The 27493-nt window shown below is 41.4% G+C and overlaps 1 protein-coding gene across 1 annotated transcript in view; it reads right to left on the minus strand.

Annotated features, from left to right (window-relative positions):
• The window catches only part of rasgrf1 (Ras protein specific guanine nucleotide releasing factor 1), a 38701-nt gene that overhangs the window by 3708 nt on the left and 7500 nt on the right, over positions 1 to 27493 (minus strand). The window contains exons 2-25 of the mRNA XM_076991105.1: positions 18417 to 18523; positions 16508 to 16655; positions 15556 to 15648; positions 14703 to 14956; positions 14103 to 14182; positions 13778 to 13971; positions 12853 to 12962; positions 12275 to 12393; positions 11526 to 11686; positions 10864 to 10927; positions 10348 to 10490; positions 10049 to 10131; positions 9542 to 9790; positions 6420 to 6790; positions 6200 to 6319; positions 3476 to 3646; positions 3269 to 3375; positions 2953 to 3065; positions 2545 to 2605; positions 2171 to 2274; positions 1767 to 1851; positions 843 to 1040; positions 440 to 519; positions 159 to 276 (exon numbers count right to left, since the gene is read on the minus strand). Coding sequence (XP_076847220.1) covers positions 159 to 276; positions 440 to 519; positions 843 to 1040; positions 1767 to 1851; positions 2171 to 2274; positions 2545 to 2605; positions 2953 to 3065; positions 3269 to 3375; positions 3476 to 3646; positions 6200 to 6319; positions 6420 to 6790; positions 9542 to 9790; positions 10049 to 10131; positions 10348 to 10490; positions 10864 to 10927; positions 11526 to 11686; positions 12275 to 12393; positions 12853 to 12962; positions 13778 to 13971; positions 14103 to 14182; positions 14703 to 14956; positions 15556 to 15648; positions 16508 to 16655; positions 18417 to 18523 — 3333 coding nt within the window. The remainder of the gene's footprint in view (positions 1 to 158; positions 277 to 439; positions 520 to 842; positions 1041 to 1766; positions 1852 to 2170; positions 2275 to 2544; positions 2606 to 2952; positions 3066 to 3268; positions 3376 to 3475; positions 3647 to 6199; positions 6320 to 6419; positions 6791 to 9541; positions 9791 to 10048; positions 10132 to 10347; positions 10491 to 10863; positions 10928 to 11525; positions 11687 to 12274; positions 12394 to 12852; positions 12963 to 13777; positions 13972 to 14102; positions 14183 to 14702; positions 14957 to 15555; positions 15649 to 16507; positions 16656 to 18416; positions 18524 to 27493) is intronic.

Genomic DNA, 27493 nt, shown 5'->3' on the forward strand with positions numbered 1-27493 from the left:
TAATGACTATGTAGTTTTTGTACAGTTGTTTTATATGTTATTTTAATTTTGCAACATTCAGTTAAAAAAAAAAACACAAACTCCCACCATGATTGAACTGTTACTGATGGACAGTTGGATAAAGCAAATACTGCCTGAATGAACCATCACTTGCTTACCATTCTCATCTTGGAAAAGTTAACTAGGTTGTCCTCTGTGTAGTTTGGGGTGCCCTCTTCAATGAACGCCAGGTCTGTGAGGTACATTCCCAAGTACGGCACGCAAGGAGGATCACAACTAGCAGATAAGACCATAATCAGAGGAGATGTTTCACACATGCTCAAAGAACCAATACTGACTGAACACTGTGTTTCAGTGTTTGAAGTAACTGCAGAAGAAAATAAATAAGAAAGTGATAAAAATAAGAAGATATTAAAGGAATTAGCTGTCTTGATTTTACTTTTTCAAAGCTTCTCTTAGGTTCTTGAACCTTCCCTCAGAGGAGACCAATTTCTGAAGCTTGTCAATGACTGTTTTGGTCTAAGGAATTAAAAGGACAAAAAGTGATGAGACACCATACTTGAATGTTTAAAAAAGTATTTTGCAGTGTTTGCATTGGTTTGCAGTGGTTGCTCTGTGATACCTGGGCTGACTACCACTGAGCATTCAAAATTAAAGTTTGTAAATGGGCATTCTTATTTTCCACAGTAAATTTATATATTATTGTAAGGTTCCTGTCGATGCAAAACACATCAGTGAATGAACCTACACATAAACATGCTTCTGTCTGAATAATGTAGGCAGAAGGAATCCCAGCTATCATGTCTACAGGGCAGTGTGTAGTTCTTAGCACTCTGCCCCACCTGTTTGGAGACTTTGAGCCATGTCTTCTTGAGGCGGAAGATCGCACTGCGATTCAGGGAGGAGGTGATCTCCAGCACGGCATTGTAGTTATGAAGGCAGCGGCAGATGTCTGCTACAGCCACCCACTTCTCCATGACCGCCACCCGCGTGTTCACGTCCTCACAGCGCAGGATCTCAGAGGCGATCAGGTTGCTTATCTTTAAGGAAAACAGAATTGTGTCATTTTGACATGAGAGTTATACACCTGTAGTAATAGCATTTAAATGTAATCTGGCGTTCACTAAGGCTTAACAGAATAAACTATGAACAAATCAGTGGCCTGAAAACATTGAGACTGAGGTGTTTTTATGTTACTAATCCTGTTTTCTCACTGCATCTGTTCACCTCTGACAGGATGGAAAGAAAAAGTTTGACAAAGGACATTGAAAATGTATACACCAGTACACATTGATCTGGAGCAGACTGTCAAACTGCTGGTTACTGTGTGTCTCAGCACCTGCTCATGGCCCACCTGACTCCAAGCCCTCAGCCAATAAACAATAAACAAACACAATAAACACAAATTCGTATATATAAAATGTGTTTGATAGAGCAGAGAAATGCAGTGAACTGTGTGAAGGAAGACAAGTCCATCAGGAAAGTGGAAAAACTGTCTTGCTCAGTAGCATTAAAATTCTTGACCAACTGACCAAGAATTTTAATGCTACTGAGCAAGACAGTGTCACCACAGATGAATACGAGACTCTGTCTCCACAGATGGGTACGTGACACTATCACCACAGACAGGTATGAGACACTATCAGCACAGATGGGTACGAGACAGAGTCTCCACAGATGGGTATGAGACAGAGTCTCCACAGATGGGTATGAGACAGAGTCTCCACAGATGGGTATGAGACAGAGTCACCACATCTGGTACGTGCATCATTAAAGTGCTTGGTTGTTTTCATGATGTAGGGAGTCTTTTCATTCTTGTCTGTCTTCATCCACCCTTGACCAAAGAACTCCCTGGAAATGGTTGTGAATATATTATTTGCAGAGAAAGCCAGTACTGACCTTATTACATTGTCAAGTAATATAATTCTTTCAGTCTTGTTGTCATTCATGTAAAATTTCAGTCATTTTTAACTATAGAGGGATTTATAAATAAATGTTTCATACTTCAGGGGATAGGCACAAAATTTTCATGCTAGAATAAATGAATAATGAATTGACTGATAACTGAAATAATCTTATACACACAATGAGCCAGCTATGGCTGCAGGTCATTTAAAGGCATAGTCAGTAGTATTAAGCCTAACAGGATGCTGAACATACATGTACTCACTCATATGGGATAACCTTGAACACCAGGTGATCCAGCAGTGTGAGCTGCTCTGCAATCTCCAGTGCTGAGTGGTTCTCAAAGGGCTCTGCTTTTACACCCTCGGCCTGACACACACACACACACACACACACACACACACACACACACACACACACACACACACACACACACACACACACACACTAGACATTAGACATTATCTACAGAAATTTAAGTCACGGTACAACTCATAGAGTGAGTTCATGTTCCGTGTGTGTGTGTGTGTGTGTGTGTGTGTGTGTGTGTGTCTGATTTCTAATTAGGCCTGAGTTCTACTTTATTCAAAATGTGAAACAAGCAGTGCTTTGAATGGGACCCGATATTGTCCCACTCACCATGTGCAGCACTTCCTCCAGAGAGATCTGATTGTCACCAGGGTCCTCCTGAGTGAGTGTCCTATCAGAACAATTATGGACAGTCATTACACAGCCTGAGGGCTCAGAAATCGCTCTGCAATCAGCCGCAATATAATAGTCTGGGACTACACTAAACTGAATCTAATTGAAAATATTGTTCATTTTGTAAACTGAATTTAGATCAGGTTTTGAAACTGTAGGTTAGATATTACCTTGACAAAGCCGTAAATGGGTAAAGTCAGTTACATATGCAGATAGAGGTCTATAGACGCCTATAGACGATCTATGTGAACTAAAATAAATTAATCAGCAGTTTTTGTGCAAATCTTTGTTACATTACATGTAACAGGATATTATCACCACTGATCTGAGAGCAGATGTAACTACCTTATGATGTTTGCTGCTGCTTTTCTTTCCTGGGTCAGGAGCTCAGGGTCATGCATTACCTCCTCCAAGAAGCTGATCACCTTCATTTTTAGCTCCATGTTGGTCTCAAAGTCCTACACACACACACACACACACACACACACACACACACACACACACACACAGGTACAGAAAAAAGAGGAAAAAAAAACATACTGATACACAAATACTCAAACATGAACACAAATACAGACAGCAGATGGGCTAACAACATATTTAACATAAAATTTCAGGTTATGTTTCTTAAACGGGAGCCAAATGTCATATGTTCTTTCACCTGCGCATGTTTGGATACCCAGTGCCTCAGGACATTGAGAACGCGATTAGTTGCTGCCCGGCGAATCACAAACTCCTTATCTCCATTCCTCTGGTCTGTGGGGAACCCTGGTAACCAATCACAATTATATTGACCATTTTCTGCCCAGCAACTAATAATGCCTGCCTATAAGGGCTTATTACTGAGCTCTGCGCTCAGTTGTGTTACCTGTGCTAGCCAGAGACATGCGGCGGTACTTCTCCTTGGTCGGCGTGCCCTCGTTGGCACCAGCTGTGGCGATAGCGAAGGCAGACGCTGCAGAAAGTGCACTACGGTTGTTGTCCAGCTCTCGGCAAGATGACATTACCATGCCGTTGTTGTAGGAGAATAGTGAGAACTCTGTACAAGGGCAGAATGAGGAAAATGATTCCATACTGTAGATGCAAACTGGGGTTAATATAGCCTGGGGAAGTCACATGAGTAGGATCTATTTGGTTCAGAAGGAGTCAATGCTTCACTGAATGAGGGAACTGAATTTATCCATATTAGAATTCCACCAAAGTAGCTCAAATACAACACTGCCAAAAGGAATTAGCAAAATGCAAAACACCAAAAGTTAGAACTAACACCAGCTTTGTACAGTATGTTACACAAGTTAGATGCAAGTAAAACCAAAATCAATTAACCAAAGACTTTGAATAAACTCAGAACAACCTACTACTTCCTGTAAAATATGGTTAATCAATTAACCAAAGTCAAACTTCAGGTAGCAATAGTATTCCTTTTTGTATACAAAAAGTAAGACTGAATAATTTTTTACCGTTTTCTGAAAGGACGAAATTCCCCTTTAGAAAATAGTAGGTGCCATATGAGACATGCACTGCTCAAGCAGAACTAATGGAGGCAGTGACATTATCTCCACAGTGGATAAGCCTTCAGTGATGACCTATAAAAATGTCACAAATATCTACTGCACCAAACAATTCCTCAAGACAGGTCACGGAGCAATCGGCAAGAAAGCATCCAGTCTCTTTCTCTTATATAACTTGAATGCTTTTAATTTCAGATGGTTATGTGTTGAGGTGATGTGATCTAGTACTAAATTATCAAATTCTATCATGGGGAGAGTTTTCATGTTATTGCAACCTGTGGTTTTTGTCCTGTAGTACATATCAGTTTCCAGGAGGGGGCAGCATAACACAAAATCAGTAATTGCAGCTCCAGCAAGACAATAGGCAGGTCTTTGATTTCTAAGATGGTCGGGACTAAAAATAGCCACTAAAACAAAATGCTTAGTGACTAGAGAAAACTGCAGAATTCTACAGTGCCATGTCAGAAGCACAGTATATTCGCTTAAGGAAAGCCACAATGCGAGCTGTAACACATCATGCTATTAGTTTGTCCTGCCAGATTGATCAGAGACCTCACATGAGGCATGTAGCATTTTGGGACATTGTTGACCTTTGACCTAAGATTCAGACAACTGAACGACAAGACCGTGAAATCCTACAGTAGTGGCTGTTCTCACACAAACCCTGAAATCAGTGAGAATACATGCTGATGGTTGCTATGGCACAAGTTTCCAAACACCTACTCACGCCTCCTTTGGCATTTCCCTGAGCCGTTTCCTTTTTTTTAAAAAACCCACAGAACAAATAAGATTCTGCGCGAATCGTTGCCTGGGGAGGCGTCCGTCTCCGAGCTCAGAATTAACACAGGGCCACAATGGCACGTTGTGTACTAAAGCCGCCACAGAATCAAACACAAGTCCTCCGCTACGTACACAGAGTACATACTGTAATTAAAGGTGAAACGTAGAACGTAGCATACTTGTCTACTATTAAGTACACCAACTTGTACTCACACTCACTGGGCATTTAGGTACACATCATAAAGGTGGGATTTATAAACAGATGCAGGCTGAAAGCCATCTGTTGCTTTGAAAAGAGACTGTCTACTCTAATCATTATTGTTCAGTTTCTGACCACAGGACAAGTGCTGTCCAGATATTTCATTTACATTTACAGTCATCTACTCGTAGAATGCCACAATTGGTAAGAACACCACAATTGGTTAGAGTCTAAGAATAACATTGAACTAAGATACTGATAGATACAGAAATCAATGCTTAAACCTAAAACAAATGTCATTAGAATGTCATACGTGAGTAAACCTAACGGGAATAAGCATTGATCCCTGGGAAGAAGAAACAACAAGATATTTTAAGTACAGAATTGGTGGTCATTTAAATGCGGCACAAATAGATGAGACTTCAGTCTGCGTTTGAAGATATCAGGGCTCTGTAGAGTAGCCAGTGGAAGGTCGTTCCACCATCTGGGAACCAGGACAGAGATGTCTTGATGCCAAGCCAGACTTGAAGTTCAAACTTGGAAGTTCAAGTTTAATATTATTTGTGTGGGGGACCATTCTCAGCACACCATTAGCAAGGTAGTGGCATAATTGTAAGTGTTGAATTGGTTCAGGTTAATGAGGCCCAGCCATTCTGCAGGGGTATATTACACGTTTCAGTGTCACGACTGGTTTATAAGTAGTCTGACACGCACAAATGTCCAACCAACTGTAGCCCTGTGGTCAGAAGATTCAAAGACAGATAGACGATAGCTAATACAAGCTGTGCATAGGAAAAGACTGTAGAAGACTATAACTGACTATAACTACAGATCCAATGTGTTTCTAATGATAGAACAGAGTGTCCAGTTGCTAAAGTGATACACATCCTTATATAATCAGCATTCCCAGATGAAAAGCAACTGACATGCCAATGATCCAACGTAAACGCATAACTCTGAGAAGCGGCGCAGCGGTATTGGGTCATGCGGTCTGACTTTGGCCGGCGTAACGGGTTGCAGGTGGCTTCTCAGCAGGAGCTGCAGGCTCTCTGGCACCTTCACACAGCTCGGCTGGTCTGTCGGTGGACAGCGCGTACCCTACCTGAGGAGTTTTTGCACTTGACGCTCTTCGGAGTGGTGGGCGACTTGGTGGGCGACGCCTCTGCCTCTGCATCGTCGCTCTGAACCTGCTCGCCGTCGCTCTCCTCCCTCACCGAAATATCTGCACGGATTTGCCAGCCATGCTTTAGCAGCGCCAACGCCAGACCAAATGATGAACGCGCTTACTGTAACAGAGAGTGGCCGGCTACGTGGCTCCTCACCCTGCTTGGCCAGCGTGGAGTCCTCCGCCCGCTCGGCCTTGGCTTCGCCATCGTCTGGGATCTTACTGGAGATGGGGCTGGAGACATAGAGCTTGTTGATGTCCAGCGTGGTCTTGCTGAAGGGAGACATGGTGGAGTACATGCTTGCATAGCCGTTGGAGGAGCAGCCCAGCGCGGCCAGGTCCAGCGCCTTCCCGCCCGTGATGATGGGGATGTTGAGCGAGAGCTTGCGGCGCCGGTTAGGCGAGGACGACTTGGCCATGGCCAACGGGGGCGGCGAGGAGAACTTGCGGCTGGCGCGGGGCGACTTGGGCGGCTCGCCGTACAGGAGCTTAGTGTTTTGGCTGCTGGCAAAGAACAACTCCAGCGATCTGCACGTCAGAGAGACGGAGCGAAAGAGCAAAAGAGAAGAGATGTCATGTCAGGAGAGAATAGTCATATTTACAGGCACTTGTGAGACTCCCATGCAAAAAACAAAATGCTAAGCAACTTTGCCAAATGTGGAGATGTGCAGATGTGCTTTAGTGTGTCTATTATTATTATTATTATTGTTGGAGCAATCAGGCACAAAAAAGACTTTGTATAATGCAATTAAAAAAACATTTATTTTTAGTCAACAAGAATATTCTACTGATATGAACAATTCAGAAATACCGAACCTACATTGCTGCTGAAATATCAGCTACTACACTAGATTTTTAGATTGTGTCGTCTATGACAACAGACATTCAGCTGGCAAAGCACAGGTTACATATTTACATGCTGCTTATTATGTTAACATATGGTTCTGTTTAAGCAGTAGCGACAGGCTTTAATGTCCCAGATTTTGCACACTACCGCACCATTGCACCTTTGCGTACAGAACAATGCTGCAGTGAAAATATATCATGTGCTTTCCATCAGAGTTACAGCTTCGGTTGTGTTCTAGAGAAGCCTTTGGAACTAGTACAAAAGCCCATGGTGCTGGGTTGTACTGAAAGAGTTTTACATGAGTCCTAAATGGGTACTCAGAGGGTAGGCAGCAGATCCATGGAATGTATCCCCCCAAAACCCCAAAGCACATTTCATGCCATTCGCTAGGAATTCCGCTCCCTCTTGTAATTGGTAGTGAACACAACACTGTTTGGAGCTGCAGTGCACTGCTGGCTGGGGGTTGTAGAGGGGACCACAGGGTGGGTGTCACCTGGTTCCTTCACATATCTCAGTTAGAGCTGCAGAAGAGCTCTCCCACACGCCCCGCCACCGCCATCCTCGTCATGCCGGCCCAGAAATAGGCCTTTCTTATGACGGCCTAGCCGACAGACTGGGAGGCTGAGCAGGGGAGACCCGTGGAGGCAGCTGAGCCTAGCGGCCGCTCCCCAGGGAGAGGGGGGTGCTGCTGGGTGTGGGTGTGTGGGAGGTCCCCCGCTCAGGCTGCAGCTAGGGAAGATGAGAGGGGAGGGAGGGAGGGAGAAAGAGAGAGAGAGAGAGAGAGAGAGAGAGAGGAGAACAAGAGACCAAGGCAAAGGGAGAAAAAAGAACATGGAAAGAACATGAGGAAGACTGAAAGAGAGTGAAGAGGGAGGGAAGAGGAGAAAGACACGGGAGGATCTGCCTGTGACACGCGCCCACTAAATATTTCATCCAGCCCCTCGTCTCCAGGCACCAGGGTGGAGGGCGGGGCCCTGTTGCAGAGTGGCCAGTTGCTAAGGTGACGGTGACAGAGCCCTGCTGAGACGCTTCGTTTAACCAGACAGACAGGCAAGAGGGCTGGGCCCCAATTACCACTGCCTCCAGTAGAATACACACACACACACACACGCGCGTGCATGACACCACCCATCTCTCTCTCTCTCACACACACACACACACACACACCTCAGGTTAATAAACCTTATGGTGACCTCTGAACTTTCACCATAACAATCTCTTGTCAGCACATAGCATGCTATCTGGTAAGGAACCATCACATTCTCACTCTCAGACATCTAGTAGTGTGCATGCTGGTCCCCTTTTAGGTCAGAAGGCCAGCAGTTGTGATTCCCAGGCCAAACACAAGAACTCCAAGCTCTGCCCGTCTTTCCTGTTCTCCATAACCTAACACCTGGTTTAACCTCTCATTTTATAGCTACCACACAGAGAAAAGTGTTGCTAACTAAACACATCACTTTACATAGTCACATGCTTGAACACAGAGGCTCATGTAAATAAATGTAAGACACCGAGCAGTTGAACAAATTACATCCATAGAACACATACATTACGCAGCAGACAGAATGCACCTGGGTATAGATCTCTGCCCAGATATAGCAGCTGTCTATGCAGCAGACGAACAAATTATTTGCTTAACCCTCCAATGTAAGAGTGAGACTCTCTGCTCATGAAGCTCCCCAATGTACTGAGTCCAGATGCGCCCCAGACTCAATGTGTTTTAATATCAGGCTGATTGCTGGAGGTTAATATCTCAGCAAGGGCCCCTGATCCAGGATCAGGTTTATGACCCCCATCCTAATCATACTCACTTCAAAACAACCTTTAGCACATAGGGAATATTGTGCATATGGACCCATATGGTTCCAAAAGACATGCTGATTACCACTGATCACAGCCAATAGAGCTGTACTATTTATAAAGGGATTATCTTAACAGTAGCTTTATTGATTTTTATTTATTTTATTTAACCTTTCATTTAACCAGGTAAGTTATGAAGAACACATTCTTATTCACAATTGTGCCCTGGACTAAACAGCAAAAACCACTTGAATTATGGGAAACCCCCTCTCAGAGATATTCTTGAGATGTGATTGCAAATATACTGTATATCCCTCTCAAATATATTTTCTTTTACATATCTCATGAGCTTAAAGACTTAATGTCTTAATCCTATTATTCAGTTAGTATAATTGTTAGTTTGGTTGCTTGTGAGTTTAAAGAGTTAAAGAGTCATATAAAGTTCCGGTATGCGCATGAATTTGGGGAATCTCTAAGCCCTCGTTATAACCTTTAGAGGAATACCTTAACCCCCCCAAACCTTCACCCTCTGAACTTCCTCATAATGAATAAAAGGTGTTAGGGCCAGTCTGCAGTTAGCATTATGCAAATGAACCCCTGCTAACCCCGCCCCCGCCCATGGCGACACCCACCGGGCAGGGATGGCACTGATGGGCCTCTTGTAGATGGCGATGAGCTTGTCGAGCACGACGTCGGCGGTGGTGAACACGCGGTAGGAGTGCAGGAAGGTGTTGAGGAAGTCGATGGAGAGGAAGCGCAGGTCAGTGAGGCGTTCCAGCAGGCGCTCCACGCTGGCGTAGCGGATCTGTAGCACCTTGCAGGAGTTCATCATCTTGCTGAAGCGTATGTCCACATCGTCGCAGTAGAGGCTGCTGTCAGACCTGAGCAGTGACGATTATTACTATTCCCCTCTATCACTAACAATGGTAGCAGCTATCAGTGGTCCACGATCAATAATAAGACTGTTCTTTATGAAATGTAAACTTCTCGTGTTTTAAACTGTTAGCTCTGCCGGTGTGACTTGCTGACTGCACAGTGGAGTGTTACAGCACACGCTTTTATTCGTGGACATGTTGTACACGGACGCTTATATCTTGCACACTGTTAATCCCCTTGAGTGCGTCATAATGGGCTCTTACTTGATCATCTGTGGCACAGTGACTTTTGAATTCTCCTCAAAGGCATTCATCATGAGCCCATTGCAACGAATGTTGTCTATGCACTGTGGGAGAGTGGGAAAGGGAGAGAGAGAGAGAGAGAGAGAGAGAGAGAGAGAGAGAGAGAGAGAGGGAGAGGGAGAGAGAGAGAAAGAGAGAGAGGATGTACATAGATTTTGATCCACAGGTGGGTGAACGGCGGAGGAAGGACGCAAGAGGACAGGCTCCACCCTCCTGGGCTGTGTGGGTGACTGTGGGTGACTGTGGGTGAAGTGACACACCTGGCTGACGTCACTGGTCCAGGCTGACTTCTCTTGCCGTGACGACGCCACCAGGATGATGGTAAAGGATGGACTGTCCTTTGGCTCCACCACAATCTTGAAGTCAAGGTGCTCCATATCTTGGCCGCTCTTGTCCGATTTTGCTGCGAGAGAGGCGAATTAAAACAGCCACTATGAGGAATACTGTGGCTTGACTTTGGGTTCACTTCATGTCAGTCCTGCTGGCGATGAATTTAAACACGGTTTTCCCGTGAAATTCACCAACACACCAGTGACTGTTGTTGCTTAGGAAGTGATGGAATCCTTGTAAATGATATTATATAGATCGTACTGAAATGATACTCAGTCACTAACTTCATTAGGAATTATATAACAGTAGCATCATTTCCGGGATCCATTTGTACCAGCGTGATTATAGATGCCCGGGCTATTATGAGCTAATCATGCACTGGTATTTCACAGCAGTAGATGTCCCAATGCCTGCAGAGATGGAAGTCAAAACTCTCCGATACTTACACTCATCGTCCGTGCTCTCTGGGTCCTCAATCAGTGTGCAATCGATAAGTGATACCACTCCGTTCTGCCAGCCAAAGACACACAATGGTGAGCTGCGCTCAACGAACCTGCTGCTATCAAATAATCAATACAGGTTACACTAAAACAGTCATTGCCAAGCAGATCACAATGCTTGAATTTCCCACAAGACCAGAGGACAATACAGGGTTATTGAGTGCGATAAAATAAAAGCTTATCACTGCATTCTAGGAGTACAACAAGTCCAATTTCATGGACTTAAAAAGGATTAATGGGTGATCTGTGAAGAAGAAGAAACTACAGAGATACTGACAGCATTACTGTCTTTATTCCTCCATAACCTACATTATTATAAGAATCAGTCGATAGTTTTTTTCTCTTTGGTTTTTAAGCTGTTTGCATGAATACATTCCACAAAATGGATACATTTCCATTGTTGAAATAGCATGCCAAAATGGACAAGAGATGCGTCAGAGGACGTCAGAGCCCAGAGGTTCAGAGAAATTCAGATGGCTAAGGTAACAGCTACATATCCCTTTTGCTCTGTGTCAAGCAAACTGATAATGTAAAAAGCAAAATGCTGTCCCAGGGTCAGTCTGGGAGAGTTGTCCTGTATATAAACTTATAAGAACTTAGAACTCAACCTTGGTGAGGTGCAGCTTCCCCCCAGAGCCTCGTGTGCAGATGATCAGGTGCTTGGAGAAGAGGAAACACTGTCTCTCGCCTTCCTTCTTCAGAGACAGAGAGCCCAGGCGGCCGCGGGTGATCTTCCCCTTCTCACTCATGGGTACCTGGATGAGAGATCCTGGGAAAAAAGCAGAAGGTGGAGCGCTAACACTCACGTAGAAAGAGGGCAGATGTATAGTTGGAGGACGAAGGCAGGAAAATAGACACTCAGTCGTTTTCAAACCCATGTGGGACCACTGGACCCAATCATTTCATTATCAGACACTCTTGAAACTCTTGCATATCCCAGGGAGGATCTGACTCATTGGCAGATTGACTTATAAGAGTGTGATTAGATTTGAAAATGAAAGACACCCTGTGTGCCGTGAGCATATACTGTTCTTGGGAGACTAGCGGGATTAGAACCACCAATCCTTTGGGTTTACTCTCTCCTTTGTAGAATCAGAAAAGGAGGGAGAGCCCAGAGAGACCAGTGAGACAAGAGAGACCAGTGAGACCAGAGAGGGGTTCCTGACAATGTGGGGTGACAGGAATGAATAGAGGAGAGGAATGGAGAATCCAACTCCTCTCTTATCTGGAATGTGTGGCACCATTGTGGAGCTGTAAGCTGCATAGGTGCATCGGTGTGTGTTTACAAATGGGTGTGTGTGTGTGTGTGTGTATATGTATATATGCATGTGTGTGTGTGTAATTTGGGAGGATTTACCTTGTCTGACAAATGTCTGACTGGTGTCCAGGAGGATCTCGCAGCCCTCCACAATCATACGTTCGATGGCCAGGTTCTTCCTGATATTCTCTGTCTCACTGACCTCATCGTGCATGATTCTTTGAAGTGAGTCAATAAGCATTATGTTTACCATACAGACAACAGATCAACAATTATCATGACAATTTGTAATTGTATGCACAAGGAGATGCACCATGCTCTAGGCGTCATTAGTAGGTCACAGGAGCTACATATGATCTACCCAGAGCTCTGATGATCAGCACCATTAAACACAATAGTTTCCCTGTGCTGTCTAAACAGGCCTGTTAGTTTGGAAGTCATTCATTTTTCTCATGTGCCATCTTGAGTGGGCATCCATTTGAAAGTGTACTTTTTAAAACTGAATCATTATTCATCAGCTTTGGTATTCTGATTAGTTTGACTGTGCCTCGGGCCAGACTCACAGCAGTGTGTGAACACAGTGTGTGGTTGCTCGTGAGCAGTGCTGGGATCTAGTGAGGTGTTGGTTCCAGTGATGGATGGCATGGTGGCAGGGAGGAGGTGCAGGTGTGAGGTACCTGGAGAGCTCTTCCAGCTTGGACTTGGCGTACTCCAAACTGTTCCTCTCCACATGCTCATGGGGTGTGTGTGCCAACAGCTCATGGAGAGTCAGAATGTAGCGTGGAATCTGCCAGCAAAGGAGAGCCATGAAGCAGGATGGAGACTCACACAGCATTTGTGTGTGTGTGTGTGTGTGTGTGTGTGTTTGGGAAGGCAAAGGGACATAATTATGGTTATGCAAAAAACACGCACACTTTTTTTAAAGGCTGTTATATACTCTAAGCCCCCCCCACAACCGTGTACTTTATGCTAAATTTTCACCAAGGGGAATCAGAAGGGAGCAGCAGACACAGGCCCACTCATCTGCACAAACGTATTACCTCCGAGCTCAACACAGGCCCTGATGGAACAGCTCGAAACAAACTGCACGCCTTGCCAGGAAAAAATGTCATTACTGAACAGTGTCCCAAAAGCAGCCATTACCGAACGCAGGGCTGACTGCTTGAAGGTGGCTGTGAAAATCCCCACAACAAGCAATGCCTGGATACAGACATGCAAAGCTAACAGCTACCCCGCTGGGTCTGATCACAGCGAAGCAGACAGAATACACAGAGAGGATAGATATGTACTAAAAATAGCTCACATTGTGTGTGTATATATATATATATATATATGTGTGTGTGTGTGTGTGTGTGTGTGTGTGTGTGTGTGTGTGAGCGAATGTTTTGAATAGTCAGGAACTTTGTATATGGCAACACCAGTTTTATTTGTCTGTCTGTCTGTCTGTATTTCTCTGTCTCACTGTATTACTTAGGTAAGATACATTGTATACTACTAAATCATAGTACACAAAGTTCCCAGAGAATCAGGACGTGAATATATACAAAACTGATATCAACAGATGTAGATTGGGAGAGGACGAACGAGGAAGACAACGGTCACCTGGAACATGGGGTAGGTGAGGAAGGTCTCCAGGGTGCGCTCCTCACAGTCAGGCTTGGCCTCGTACTGTTTGAGCAGCTTGTCAAAGTCACGGTTCTGCTTGCAGTGCGCCAGGATCTGCAGGCTGTACTGGTGATTGCGTACAAACTCCTGGTAGATGTTCAGCATGGGTAGCAGAATGTCGAAGAGGTCAGCTGGTGGCAGGAGATGGGAAGGAACAGTTTGTTTTGATGCAAATGACACCAGCGAACATAGATTATGTGTTCCATCTGCGCCTTTCTCCACAGCTCTGGCATTCTGGCAGGGCCTCAGTAAAAACACTCACCCAAGACTAATGTTGGCCAGCTCGCTATCCGTGCCTTCAGACCTTGGTAGAAGATCTGGTGCAAGAACATGATGGTCTCACTGCAAAGAAAACAAAGATCAAAACATGAACCATATCAGTTAAGCCCGTTTCCTATTTAATTGATTAATTGGTTGATTTGTAAAATGACAACAAACACGGTGAATAGTGATGACACGAAAGGAACTGCATTTCATTCTTTTGAACCTTTTTAACCTCCTAAAGCTGCTTACCTCTGTCATAAAAATTCAATAACAAGCAAAGAAAAGAAGGAGAATGATTCCACTTCCACTGTGTTTTTATGTTATACATCTCTGATTGGCTGGTAGCATATAATGACAGGTACTGTAAAAGAAAATATGTCCATTCTGTTTCATGTTTGTTTGGCTTAAAGCTGGTACTTAGCCTATAAATCCTATTCTAGATGCTGAACTAAACCAAAACTCATAATACTTGAATATGTGATGCATCATGGGTATCGGACCACACAATCAAGGCCTCTTTGGTGGTCTGGAAGTGGTCTTTTCACTGGATGTGGTCTTTTCACTGGAAGTGGTCTCTCTCTGTCCAGAGCACACCCACCTGTTGAGGAAGATGCTGCTGACATCGTCATGGGTGATGGGAGGCTTCTTGGAGCTGGCGGCCATGCGGAGCGGCCGCAGGAAGTTGTTGACGAGGATGTGCAGCTGCTGGACGTACTCGGCCTCCGCCTCCAGCATGCTGAACACCACCTGGTTCCTCTTCCTCATGCTCTCGGCGTGCGGTGAGCGGATGTAGTCCTGGATGATGGTTTTCCACTTCCGCCGGCACATCCAGCCTCGTAAGAAGCTCTGCACCTGAAGACGGAGAATGGTTTCATTGGGGCACAAACACACGATGCATCTGCATCACGTGAGAAGTTCGTTCTTTGTCCTTCCAAACTCAGCTACGATTTTGCATTCAGTGATGATTTTGCATTGCTACTCTTGGGCAAGTCACGCCATGTAGGCATAAATATAACCAAGCTTTGTCTACGGCTGTTTGCAGGTGCTTTGAGCAATGATGGATTTTTCGGCTGGCTTCTTAGAAACACATCTGTGATGCAATAAATAACAGTACGTAAAAAATAAAAGTGAATTATATTGAACCATTATTTTGATGCAGTATCAGAGTCATTTAAGTCCTTGGGCTTGTAAAAGGTAAAACAGCTGTCTTTAGCTCCAGAATGTATAAATGTTATTCAAATGCTTATGTGATGATTTTCAATACCAATAATGTGTTCATAATGGATGGGGCCGTGAGTCTGGTGTTCTGGTGACAGATGTGGGCAAAGACACTCGAGGAGCACTGAGGGCCTGTGAATGAGGATGCAGGAACACTGCCAGTCCCTGCCACCACATCACTAATGGGGCTTCTGACAGAACGTGGGCGTGTGAGGGGCAGCAATGACACTTACTTTCTTGATTTTCTTGATTTCGGAGTCATCCTCACTGGGAGCAGTGGTGGGATTGGTCTGGATCTTCTCATTGTCTTTGAGCAACCCGGCAATCTGATGAAGAAAAAAAGTTAAAAGCGGCTACCTCCTACACCTTGGCTCCACCCAACCAATCCTCGCCAACCAAGCCAAAAAAAAACAACAAACCCAAAACAAAACAAAAAAGTTCTCGCACGACACGGACATGTGGTGCAGACAAAGCTTGATTGTCTGGCTCCATGGCCCATCTGGGTTGTGGGCTGGGCAGGGGTGGGGGTGGATCCTGTCAAGTAGGGCACGTGGGAAGGTGGTGCAAGGTAATAATGTGTTATGAGGGCTAGTGCATTCAAAGATGACCATTGGCAGCACAATGAAGGTGGGGGCTGCCCAGTGTGGTCTGTGGCTGAGGGCTCTCATTTACCAGTGCACCAACTGAAAGAGTTTATTATCATGTTACAGAGCAGGGATGCAGCGTGCACTACAGAGATGAATTCATGCATATTCACACATCCATTTCATTCTGAGCACCACATTTGCACTTTAAAGTAAACTGACTATTTGATCTGGTTGATGAAGAATACAGCGGGGATCACACATCTATTGGAGGGCTGTTTTTTCGACAGAAGTAATGCAAAGAGGAGTGCAAAGTAGCCCAGGGACAGCTCTGTGTGACATGCTTCTCTAACCACTCTTATATTCTCCTTTGTTCCAGATTATATTCTCCTTTTTTCCAGATTATATTCTCCTTTGTTCCAGAAATAACCAAACAATGGCACACTCACCACGAGGAATATCAAATACGTATATTACTTTTATGAACTACTAAAAATGCATGTGTGTTATGTCAGGTAAATTGCTTAGACAGACAGAATTCTGGCTCTGGTTAACATTAAACAACTCTGTTGTGGCAATACGAATGACAGTCCAAGGTTACCTCGGATTTTAAACGCTCGATCTCGATCTCCCCATCCTCTATCTGTTGTCGAAGTTGCTTAGCAACCGTTTTCTCGGTCTCCACGATTTGGAGTAGATGGAGATACTTCTGCATGAGGGCCTCATGCTCCGTGGCCAGGTTTCTGTAGCTGCACACACACACACACACACACACACACACACACACACACACACACACACACACACACACACACACACACACACACACACACACACACATATATGCACGCACACATGCATTCAGCTGAAGAATAGCACATTACAGGACCACTCGTAAGTCATTTCACACACAATGGATAACCACTCTGTTCAACACACAAACACCTGCCCCACAGAGAGTTCCACATCATCACAAACACTGATGTTGGGACACTGATGTACCCTTTAGAATCCTGGTGTTAATATGTAAGCAAAACCCATAAAGACTAATGAACAAATCCACAAATAGAGTAACTACTGTTATTCACCACAGTGTTAAGTTCTTGCCCAGCTAAAATATTAAAATGTACACTGTAAATCTTTTGGTCAATCTTTAAAGTAATTTAATCATGCAAAATACTAAAGCAAACAATCATGAAATTACAATCACGCTTTGCAACAAAATGTAAATTTCCACCAGCATAATACATTTATTCATGCAAATGTATATAAATGTATCAATGGATGCAATAAAACTCAGTGGTATAGATTGCACCCAAACACACAGAATAAACATTAAGAGCACTTTAATTTGAACAAAACCAGTTCATGCTGTTCTGAAAATGAGTAAATAGGCAGTGTAAACACACACACAGCAATGACTTTGCAACTCGTGAGCCTCTGAATGATTTATGATATAAGCTAACTGCAAGGTTATCAGCCAGTGAACTACTGCAGACAATATTACCAGACTGCAAAATCCATGACACAAAGCTAAGGAAGGGCCATCAGTATAGTTAACAAAGGTATAAACACTGCACTCTTGCTGTTTTTAGACTCTTCATTTGCTGAGCTGTTAATATAATTGGAAATAAACTGAATTTTGTCTGCTGCACAAATATGCCAGAGCAATATTAAATATTATCTTACATTATTAAATATTATCTTACAAATATTTTGTGTTTTCGAGTTTTGCAAGTCTCCCCCACAAAACATTTTTTTCTCTAGTCAAATTTTAATCTGTCATTCATATAATGTTGCACATTCAAAAAGTCTTCCGTGTTTGTTCCTACACTTGGAAGGACAGGAATGTTTCAGGTTTCTGCACTAGAAGGGGTGGGAGTGATTCAGGGCTCCCCACTTGTTCAGTCCTCCCTCTGCTGAGTGTGGTGCCGGGGTTTCTCCCAGTGGAGTACTCAAACTGAGCACAAGACTGAAAATAAGCAACACTCTCGATGGAACCTGTAAGCTAATTATAGATAATGAGATATGGAATCTGTCCACTAATCAAAAATAAATAAATAAATAGGTCCTCAGCAAAATGCAGGGCAGTGTGTGCATGAGTTTGCTTATAAGACACACATAGGAGTTTTGTCAGATTTACTAGCTTATAAAAAAGTGCACACCAAAATTCACAAATAAGTAAATAAAAGCTATGGATACTAGTCTGGCAATAATCTGACAATAATCTGACCCTAGAACACCTTTTACAACAGGGTAGTTCAGCCCTAAAATGCAAAGACAGCAATAAATAACAATAAATAAAAACAAAAACCTGCAGCTGAATACGATAACTGTTAGGACTTAAAGCTTTTCCAAAGCTGCTTGTATAATATACAATGTTAACCTAATTTTATTTTCAAGATGATGGTGAGAATCCAAATATGAGAGGAACATCTTCTGAACAGCTTCAGAAAGCTCACTGGACGACCACTCCAGCTGGACGGACATGGAGCCAGGGTCGGGCTTACCTGGCGTGAGTTATTGCTGCCACCCATTCGTCACAGTCTTTCACATCTTCAGTGCGAAGTTCCAGGGCTTTCTGGTTCTCATGGTTGAAACCGATCGTGAAATAGTACTGAAAAACACATGGAAAAAGGGAGATTTTACTGAAGGAAAATATATCAGCTTTTAAAAAAATATTCTGCATATTTTAAAACGCTTCATAACTGCATGCTATTTCTGCTTATCTACGAGGTCAGTGTTGCACAGCTAAAGTGTATTTTTATGTGCATGATTAATATTCAGTGTGGCCACTGATATGTGACATAGAAAATACCCCTTTGAATGTCCTCTCTATTGTACAACATCACTGGACTGAAAGCTTTTAAAAGACCATGCTCAGGCTAGACACAAAGTAGACAAAACCCCCAAAATACTGGTCTAACAATAACTGCAACAAGTTCATCTCAGCAACCCTGACAGTAACTGTTTCTTTTCATGAATATGACCAAACTTTATTTATTTTAAAGATGCTACATTTCCTCAGAATTGGATGACTGAATCAACAGTGATTTCGCTGACACTGACACAGTTCACAGTTCACAGTTTTTTATGGATTTCATTGGGTTATTCCATGCTAGTCTCTTTGTCAGTCACTGGTGAATGTTTATTACTAGTGGTTATAAATACTTACATGTATGCCCTTCTTTTGCTTAAATAAAGTCTGGCTTATAAAGGGTGGGTCAGCACAGATAAGGAAGTGGCATACCTGCAGCATGTGAATTAAAGAAGAACATTTCTGAAAGAGATGATGAAAGGATGAAAGAGTAGACTGAGAAGGAGAAGTAACTTCAGTAAACTTAAAATCATGAGCAGCATGTCTGGGAATTTGATAAAAATGTCTGGAAATTTTGGTGGTTCTGGAACTGTTCTGGATCTGGGAACTGTAAACCAAACAAAAGCAAGAGCAGAGTATAATTGAATGCTGGTGGCTCCAGTACGTTTAGTATGACAATAGCAGCAAGTAATCTCTTTTGCTAATTTGGTAATGTATGATTTAATTGAACATTCCAGTGTACTTGCAAGTTATCAACAGGATTAGATGCCAACCTGATTCCTGACGGAATATTCCTGAATCATGGGCTCCTTATGACTACATGACTAAGCAGTAATTCTTGTGAAACTTGCAATCAGAAATAAAATGGCTTTTTAGTCACTATGACAAAATATGTTGAGCATTTTAAGTGTTGGTGCTGTTGGTGCTGTAGCAGTCTACTATTAGTATGGTTTTAGTGTTTACATATTGAATATGAAATTGTTTAAAACCCACCTATATACTAGTTCTGGAAAGCTAGCCGAATTTGTAATGAAAGAGATGAAAAAGAAAAGTAAACATAATAATCTGAAATTAGTTATGACTAATCTTTTGATATCCAGCTCTATAGCAGTTTATCCTGCACTGGAGGTGGTTCTACAATATGTTACATGGCTGCTCGTAATCTGTTAAGATTATGAATATATTAAGCATCTATAAAATAATAAAAAATAAAAAAACTCTGTTAAGAGGTCTTTAAAAAGATAGGTAGGCATAGCTAGATGCCTAATATGCCCCAGCTCCCTTAATGGATTATATAGTGGATTATATATGGATTATATATGAAGTTTTATAATCCTTGTGGCCAAACAGTCCATTCATCATCTAGTCATTGAGTTCAACAATACAGCTAAAGAAGGTAAAAGCAACAGCAGCATACAGGAACAGAAAGATTATCCTTTTTCAGTTTCTTCACAAAATTGGGTTTGTCGTGGTATATTGGTTACAATGGGTGTCGCAAGAGTTTTATATCTTGTCCTGAACTTCCACGAACCTTTCATCTATTATCACTATGGTAAAATTCATGTGTGAATTCACTAGTTTGATTATTAGTTATAGAATGGTCTAAATAAGATAAAATTATACAATATCTGTATAATAGAATTCTTTGCTGAGGTTGGTATACAGTCACGTATCAGCCAACAACTGATATCAGAAAAATTGAGCAATCACCACACAGACTTACAGTGCAAGCTTTTCAGCCTAGTGCTTGGTTCCTGTTAGTTGAGGGGTCAGTTATAATGTCAGTTAGCTGTGATTATTAGAGAACAGACTTCCACATTACAGACTTGGTGTCATGGTTGCTTTTCTATGGCACATAACCAGGTCGGTACGATCATGATAAACTCCGTTGTACTTCAGAGCATCATAAAGGCTGTGACCGATACCAATCTCACCAGACCTATGGAGTATTACACCGTACTACCCACATTACAAATCTAAAGCCCCACAGAAGATCTTAGAAAAAACGAAGACAAAAAATAGTCTCAGTTCCCTTATGTTCTTGGACTGTTGTTTTAGATATTTGCTGTCTAAAAGGACTGTAGTTGATTTACCTTTGGTTTACACTGTGGGTGGGGGACACTGTCAAACTGAAACACACCACTTCTATTAGGAAGATATTATTCTTAAACACAACACACGGCTCCACATCTGTTCTGTTTTTTCAGGAACTACAACTTGTGTTAAGGCACCTTGTTAGCAGTCAGATTTCCTGAATTACTCATGAAAACTGTGATACCACAAAGTTATGGAAATGTTTAAGGAACTGGGAACTGTAAACCAATCCAAAGCAAGAATAAACTATAATTGTTTGATTACTTCCTGCTAATGTCATAAATGTACTGGACATTTAGTATGACATTATCAGCAAGTAATCTCTTTTGCTAATTTGCAAATGTACAGTGTAATTGAACGTTCTGGAATACTTGCAATTTATTATCAACAGGTTTAGATGCCAACCTGATTCCTAAGGGAATACTGCTGAATTATGGGCTCCTTATGACTACATGACTAAGCCATACTTCTTATGAAACTTGAAATCAGAAATAACATATCACACAAAATATGCAGAGCATTTAAAAAATGGTGAGTTGAAGTGTTTATTGGTGCTGTTTAACTTAAGTTCAAGCTGCTGCAGTCTACTATTAGTATGATTTTAATGTTTACATATTGAATATCAAAATGTTTATAACCCACCTATATGTAAACCCACCTATATTCATACCTATATTCACATATTACATGGAAAAATGCTATCAATTCTCTGGGTGGGGGGGGGGGGGGGTAAAAAGCTTTCATAAATAAACCACATAGCATACCCTGAGTCCTGTAAAGGAGAAGTTAAACTATAAGCTTTCATCTAGAATGCAGCTCATGTTAACTATATGTCAGATACATTTGTCACCTATCTATTCATATTTATATGTGAAAAGTCTCTTTTTAAAGTTTAATGTTATCAGTTATCTTACAGTAACAAGAAACTATAAAGTATTATAATGTAGTTCATTTATTGTGGCATAAAGAGCATTTTCTTTTTAGACAACAGAAGGAAAAAAACATGTTAAAATAAAGTTTCAGCCTGTCAGGGAGCAGGTAAACACTTCAGTCAGTGCTGTTCAGTGCAAAGCTTACGGATGGTCATGTGACCACAACTACAGCCTTGAATGCTCGTCTAGACCATCAATTTAAAATGGTCTACAAAATGCTTATACTAGAGTACAATTATGTAATTGTATACTTGAGAGTGTAATTGTGTAGTTGATAGTGTCATTCGTAGTCAGGCCAATAAACTTTGTGGTCATTATCATTAAATGAATCAATTGAAAAGTTGTCAGGCAGTGAATGGCCATTATCTTTGGGGTATGTCCAGTGCAAGCCTGGGCCAACCCACACTAAGGGACTCCCACCCACAGTAATGGAGAACTTCACCCACAGTAATAACTGTGAACTAACCTCGGGTAACTTGAGGGAAAGCTGTCAAAAGAGGAAAGGTTGTTTTTAAAACAGGAAGGAACCCAGGGAAAAGTGTCTCAGCAGTCTGGACCTGATTGTCTGATTCGGGAAGAGTTTGTCACTCAGTGTCATCGGTTTTCTCAGTGTCAGCTTGAGGATTCTCTGCTTGGCCTCTCAAGCATTTTCCCATCATTGGCCAGATGTGATTCTGCAATGTATATTTTTTCCAAATAAGCCTTGTTGGTCATTCCTTCATAAACGAGGATGACAGAGGATTAATTTATGTATTCTTCTTATTCATACAGCCTGAAGGAGTATTGTAGTAAACCCATTTTACAGAGTCCTTCCCACGCAAGTGAGAACACCATTATTTTAAAGGAGGTCTTATTTTCTTATGAGAATGTTACACAACATGACACACAAGGCACTTAACCAAAATTCAGTGAGAAAATTTGGATATGAAATGTTATGTGTATTAGGTGCCTAACAAACATTTCACATCATCCACGTGGTCGTATTTGTGCCACTGAATTAGGCCACTGAAGAATTATTCAGACTCAGTCTAAAAACATACTACCACTTGCCATGCCTTCAGAGGTTGCTAAACATGCATGTTCTGTTTCTGACACCTTCTCCTCAGTGTACTGAGGGAAACCTCCCCAAGCCAGAGATAGCTCCTACTCCCAAGAGGAGTCCCATAAACCATGTAATCTAGAGGCATGTTGCATTACATAACTCTATGCTATCTGTTACCTAGCAACACCTCTGTGCACTACTGGCTAAAGCACTCATTACGTTTACCCTTCCTCTCCATTTTAGGAAGCCAGACCAGGCGTTGAATCCCCACAGCCTCCATTTCTGCTAAAGGTCTGCTTGGATGCATTTCTGCTAAAGGTCTGCTTGGATGCATTTCTGCTAAAGGTCTGCTTGGGTGCATTGCTGCTGCCAGGCAGACCTTTAAGGAGCCTCTGTGCTGTCAACACCATTACATCACAGCTGTATAGAGATCTGATCCATCTGCAGGCAAGGTTTGAACATAATGTACATATAACCTAAGTTGAATGTTTATGTATAATTCGAGATGATTTCCAAAAAAATAACATTCAAAGCTTGTGATATGCTCAACTATTACAAACCAAAAGTCATACAAACCACACTCATTGATACTGTTGTAAAAGACAATGATCAGCTATAGCAAATGGGCCAGGATACCACAGAGACTAAAGAAACATCACAGGATATCACAATCATCAAGTCCCATACAACTTGCAGAACTGGCAAAGACAGTGATTTCTGAACCACCTTTTGGGGTTCTACACTTTAAATGCTTATTTATATTTTGGTATGAACTGAGTCAACAATTACATACTACACACATGCCCTTTCCCGCCTCTATTTCCATTAATTTCCTCTGCACTCTAACTTAGCACCCTGTTATCACCACTGGATGGTTCAATGTAGTTACCACAAAACCTGTGGGGACCATCAAATACCTCCCAGTTTCAGTAATATTACGTTCTGTTATGTAGGTTCAACTACACAGACTGAACAAAGAACTAGAAAGATTTGTAAGTGTTTTTGTAAGTGTTGCGCAATGCACCCTTTGTGTCTGCCATCCTCCAGTTCTTCGGTTGTGGTCAATTTCTGCTGTTTTAGCTCCAGGCTTCTGCTGTTTGGCTGAATATTTTGGGCGACAGACTATCCTCCACCCAGCAGGGACGTTTGTATGTGTTAAAACTCCTGAAAGGCTTCTTTGTCCGCTACACCCGTAGAAATTGCAAATCTAAGATGGTGCAAGACCAACACCATTTACAATGGTGTGTCACTCAAAGAATTGCTAATCACATACCTCATTCATCACTGATAACCAGTGATAAAGCAGAGGGTGACAAATGTTGCATTCTAATAATCAAATAATCAAATTTGCAGTATTTCTTAGTTTGTGTATGTGAGTGGGAGCTGCTTTAGATCATTGTTTGAGCTTGACTTAAAATATACATGTTAAACATAAGTGCAAGACAATCAACACAGTACAAAAACTATATTCACTTTGGAAGTTCAAATCAGCCCTAGGGACAAAAGAGCAATTAATACATAGGAGGTTCATAGTAAGTGTCTTTAGTAGAAAGAAAGAAAAGAATGTAGATTATTATTCGACATTATCATATCTATGAGTGTGGGCAGGCCAAAGACTTAATCTACCTCACATGTGACATCTTCCCTGATCAATACGGCCACATCCCAGTAACGGGATATAAGGTGGAATGAACACCTCATTAAACGATACGTGGATCTGAACGTTGAGCTGAAAACTGACATCGCTCTAAATGATAATAATGTGCAGAGGGTGCTCTGGTAGCTCCTGCTCTAGGCTACAGCTCAATTAGAGCACTACAAAGACCACTGAGAAATGTCTCCTTGGACACTTGGATGCTTTGCTATTGGTTTCCATTTCACCAGACACTTCAGAGCTCTCTTGAGATATGGGTGAGAAGGATCAAATAACATATCATGCCACTAGAAAGTGCATCAACAAGTCTCATTAACTCTATTGGAGGGCTTTTTCCAAAACACGCTCCCTCCTTGTTCTGATGATGATTATGGAAACCACTGTCTAACATGTTGGTCCAGGATCTTCCATTGGTGTTTGACGATTGAGATTTAGAGACTGTGAAAGTCATACAATATGATATTTAATTTTCACACTAATCAAATCATTTAGTGAACATGAGCCTTGTGGACGACTGTCTAGAGCGGCCACTCTCATTGGATTAGAAATGCTTCGGTATCAGATAAATGAGACCACTGTAAAATCCTCAATATACAAAGAGTAACATTAATTCTAATAATGTTAATTCTCCATTAAATAGATTAATATTTGCTGTTGTGTTGCTTAGTGACAAAACTTGTTAACAAATCACATTGTCTGGTGGAAGAAGTATTTATTGCGAATATTGTTATTAATAATTTTAAAAAATGAGATATTATGTATTTTATCATATTGTCTTTGCTGGGGTTTTATAAAAGCAAATAAGACACTTGATCACACTCTGGTAACATATTGCTTTTGCTTAACAAAAAAGCAAGTTAATGTTTAAAGTAGTCAGAGGTGGGTAGGAACGCGTTACATTTACTCCGTTACATTTACTCAAGTAGCTTTTTGGAGAAATAAATTACTTGTGAGAGTAGTTTTAATATGAAAGACTTATACTTTTACTCGAGTAAATGTGTGGTGAGAAAAACGCGACTTTTACTCCGTTACAATCAGATTTGACCGTTACTTTAGTTTTGTAAATAATTCGTCTTTCAAGTGAGAAGACTGACCAACGTCTCGTCACATGAGTATGAGTGACCAATGAAATGAAGCCTGTCAGTCACGTGATCGCATACGCAATCTTTCTCCACCGGTAGCAAGAAAGTGACAGAAAAACCTACCGAACATCCCTGACCTCATACAGCCAATGTTTACATTACAAACGTGTAAAAAGGACAGTTATATAATGCGCTGTCAGTTGTGTCTGCCAAAACGTGTGGACATTTCAGCCTACAAGAACTCGATGTCAAATTTGAGGAATAAGTTTGCCGTATATATAATTTTGACTTATTTGTGTAATGCTATATCTCTGTTAGAACTGGAAGCATAACTTTTGTATGATGTAATTACTAAATGTAACAGTGTGCAATACTAAAAACCAGTTCAAACTCTATGAGTGTGCACACTAGCAATATATGATTAAGTTGAACCAAAGTTTGCTACAAATAGATTCAGTTGGCGTGAAGTTGTAGCTACACTTATTGGCTGACAATTTCCTCAGTTAGTGCCTTTGTGGAACACATTGAAGTTACACAGGGCTAATAATCAGGAACAAACAAAAATACATATTATTTATAATAAATAATATTTATTTATAATAAATTACTTTTGTTGTCATTAAAAGTCATTGTTTGCAGTAATTCCCTGTAATTTATTGACACGAGACAGTACTCTGCATTTACTCACTACTTGAGTAGTTTATAATCAAATAACTTTTTAACTTTTACTCAAGTAAATTTTTGGATGCATACTTTTACTTTTACTTGAGTGAAATTAGGTTAAAGTAACAGTACTTTTACTTGAGTAAAATTGTTCAATTCTCTACCCACCTCTGAAAGTAGTGATGTGCATTTGTTATTTTGTGTTACGGTGGAAATTTATGTTTTAAATGTCTTTCTGTATGACAAAATATGGGTAATTGTGCTTTGTGATGTAAATACATTACTACATACTACTGACTACATAACTAAGAAGAATGTAGATGTTTTGCTGTTTGTGTTTTTCAGGTCAATATTGTGTAAAGGTTTTCCAATGCTTCTGATTTTGGTAACTTGAAAAACAAACAAAAAAAAAACATTCAATGAATCACTGGGTTACCTTACTTTGGTTTTCATAAAAAAAGGAGGTGAAGGGAAGAGAGGGGGTTAGTGGCATAGTTGCACATACACATAACCACTTTAACAAATCCATCTATTACTATTACAGGACAAGGGACAAGTATCAATTGCCTTCAGAGAACTGCATGGGCAGATAATGTTATTTATCTCCATTCAGCTGTTCCTTAAAAGTCAAATCCATTAAACATATATAATGTAAAAAAATCATATTTATGAAAAATCAGTTGCTATACTACAATCTACAATAATCAACCTCAACGGACACATTTGCAGGTAAAAAAAACAAACAAAAAAAACAAAATGTCTGTTGTAAAGACTCTCGATGAGGCTGGCTTGACGCAAGTACAGGAGATCTGTTTTACAATGATTTATTAACAAAGCAAGGAAGACTACAACTACAACTAAGAAGACATCAAACACAGAAACTAAACAAGACTAAAGACATCAACCAAGTAATACTAACTACAATTACAGAGTAATGAACAAGGACATGGACATAATAAATATGTAACAACAAACAAAGGCACATGAAGCAAAGCTGAATACTATGAACTAGAGACAAGACATACACAAAACAAACAATAAGACTAGTAACAGAGACTGGACTGAATGCAAGAATACAAGACATGAGCTAACAAACAACAGAAAGAACAGAATACTTTTGCAGAACCAGGAACAAAACAACCGCGAATACATGCAATGACCAGCAAAGTGCAGGGTAAAAACAGAGTTTAAATACACAGGCAAACGAGGAATCTAACGAGACACAGGTGAAAGTAATACACAAGATGGGGACACGATACAGGGCCGTGAAGGTAGACTCAAAACGAAATTTCAAGATAAAAG

The sequence above is a fragment of the Brachyhypopomus gauderio genome, chromosome 2 (assembly GCF_052324685.1).
Source record: "Brachyhypopomus gauderio isolate BG-103 chromosome 2, BGAUD_0.2, whole genome shotgun sequence".
Lineage (NCBI taxonomy): Eukaryota > Metazoa > Chordata > Actinopteri > Gymnotiformes > Hypopomidae > Brachyhypopomus > Brachyhypopomus gauderio.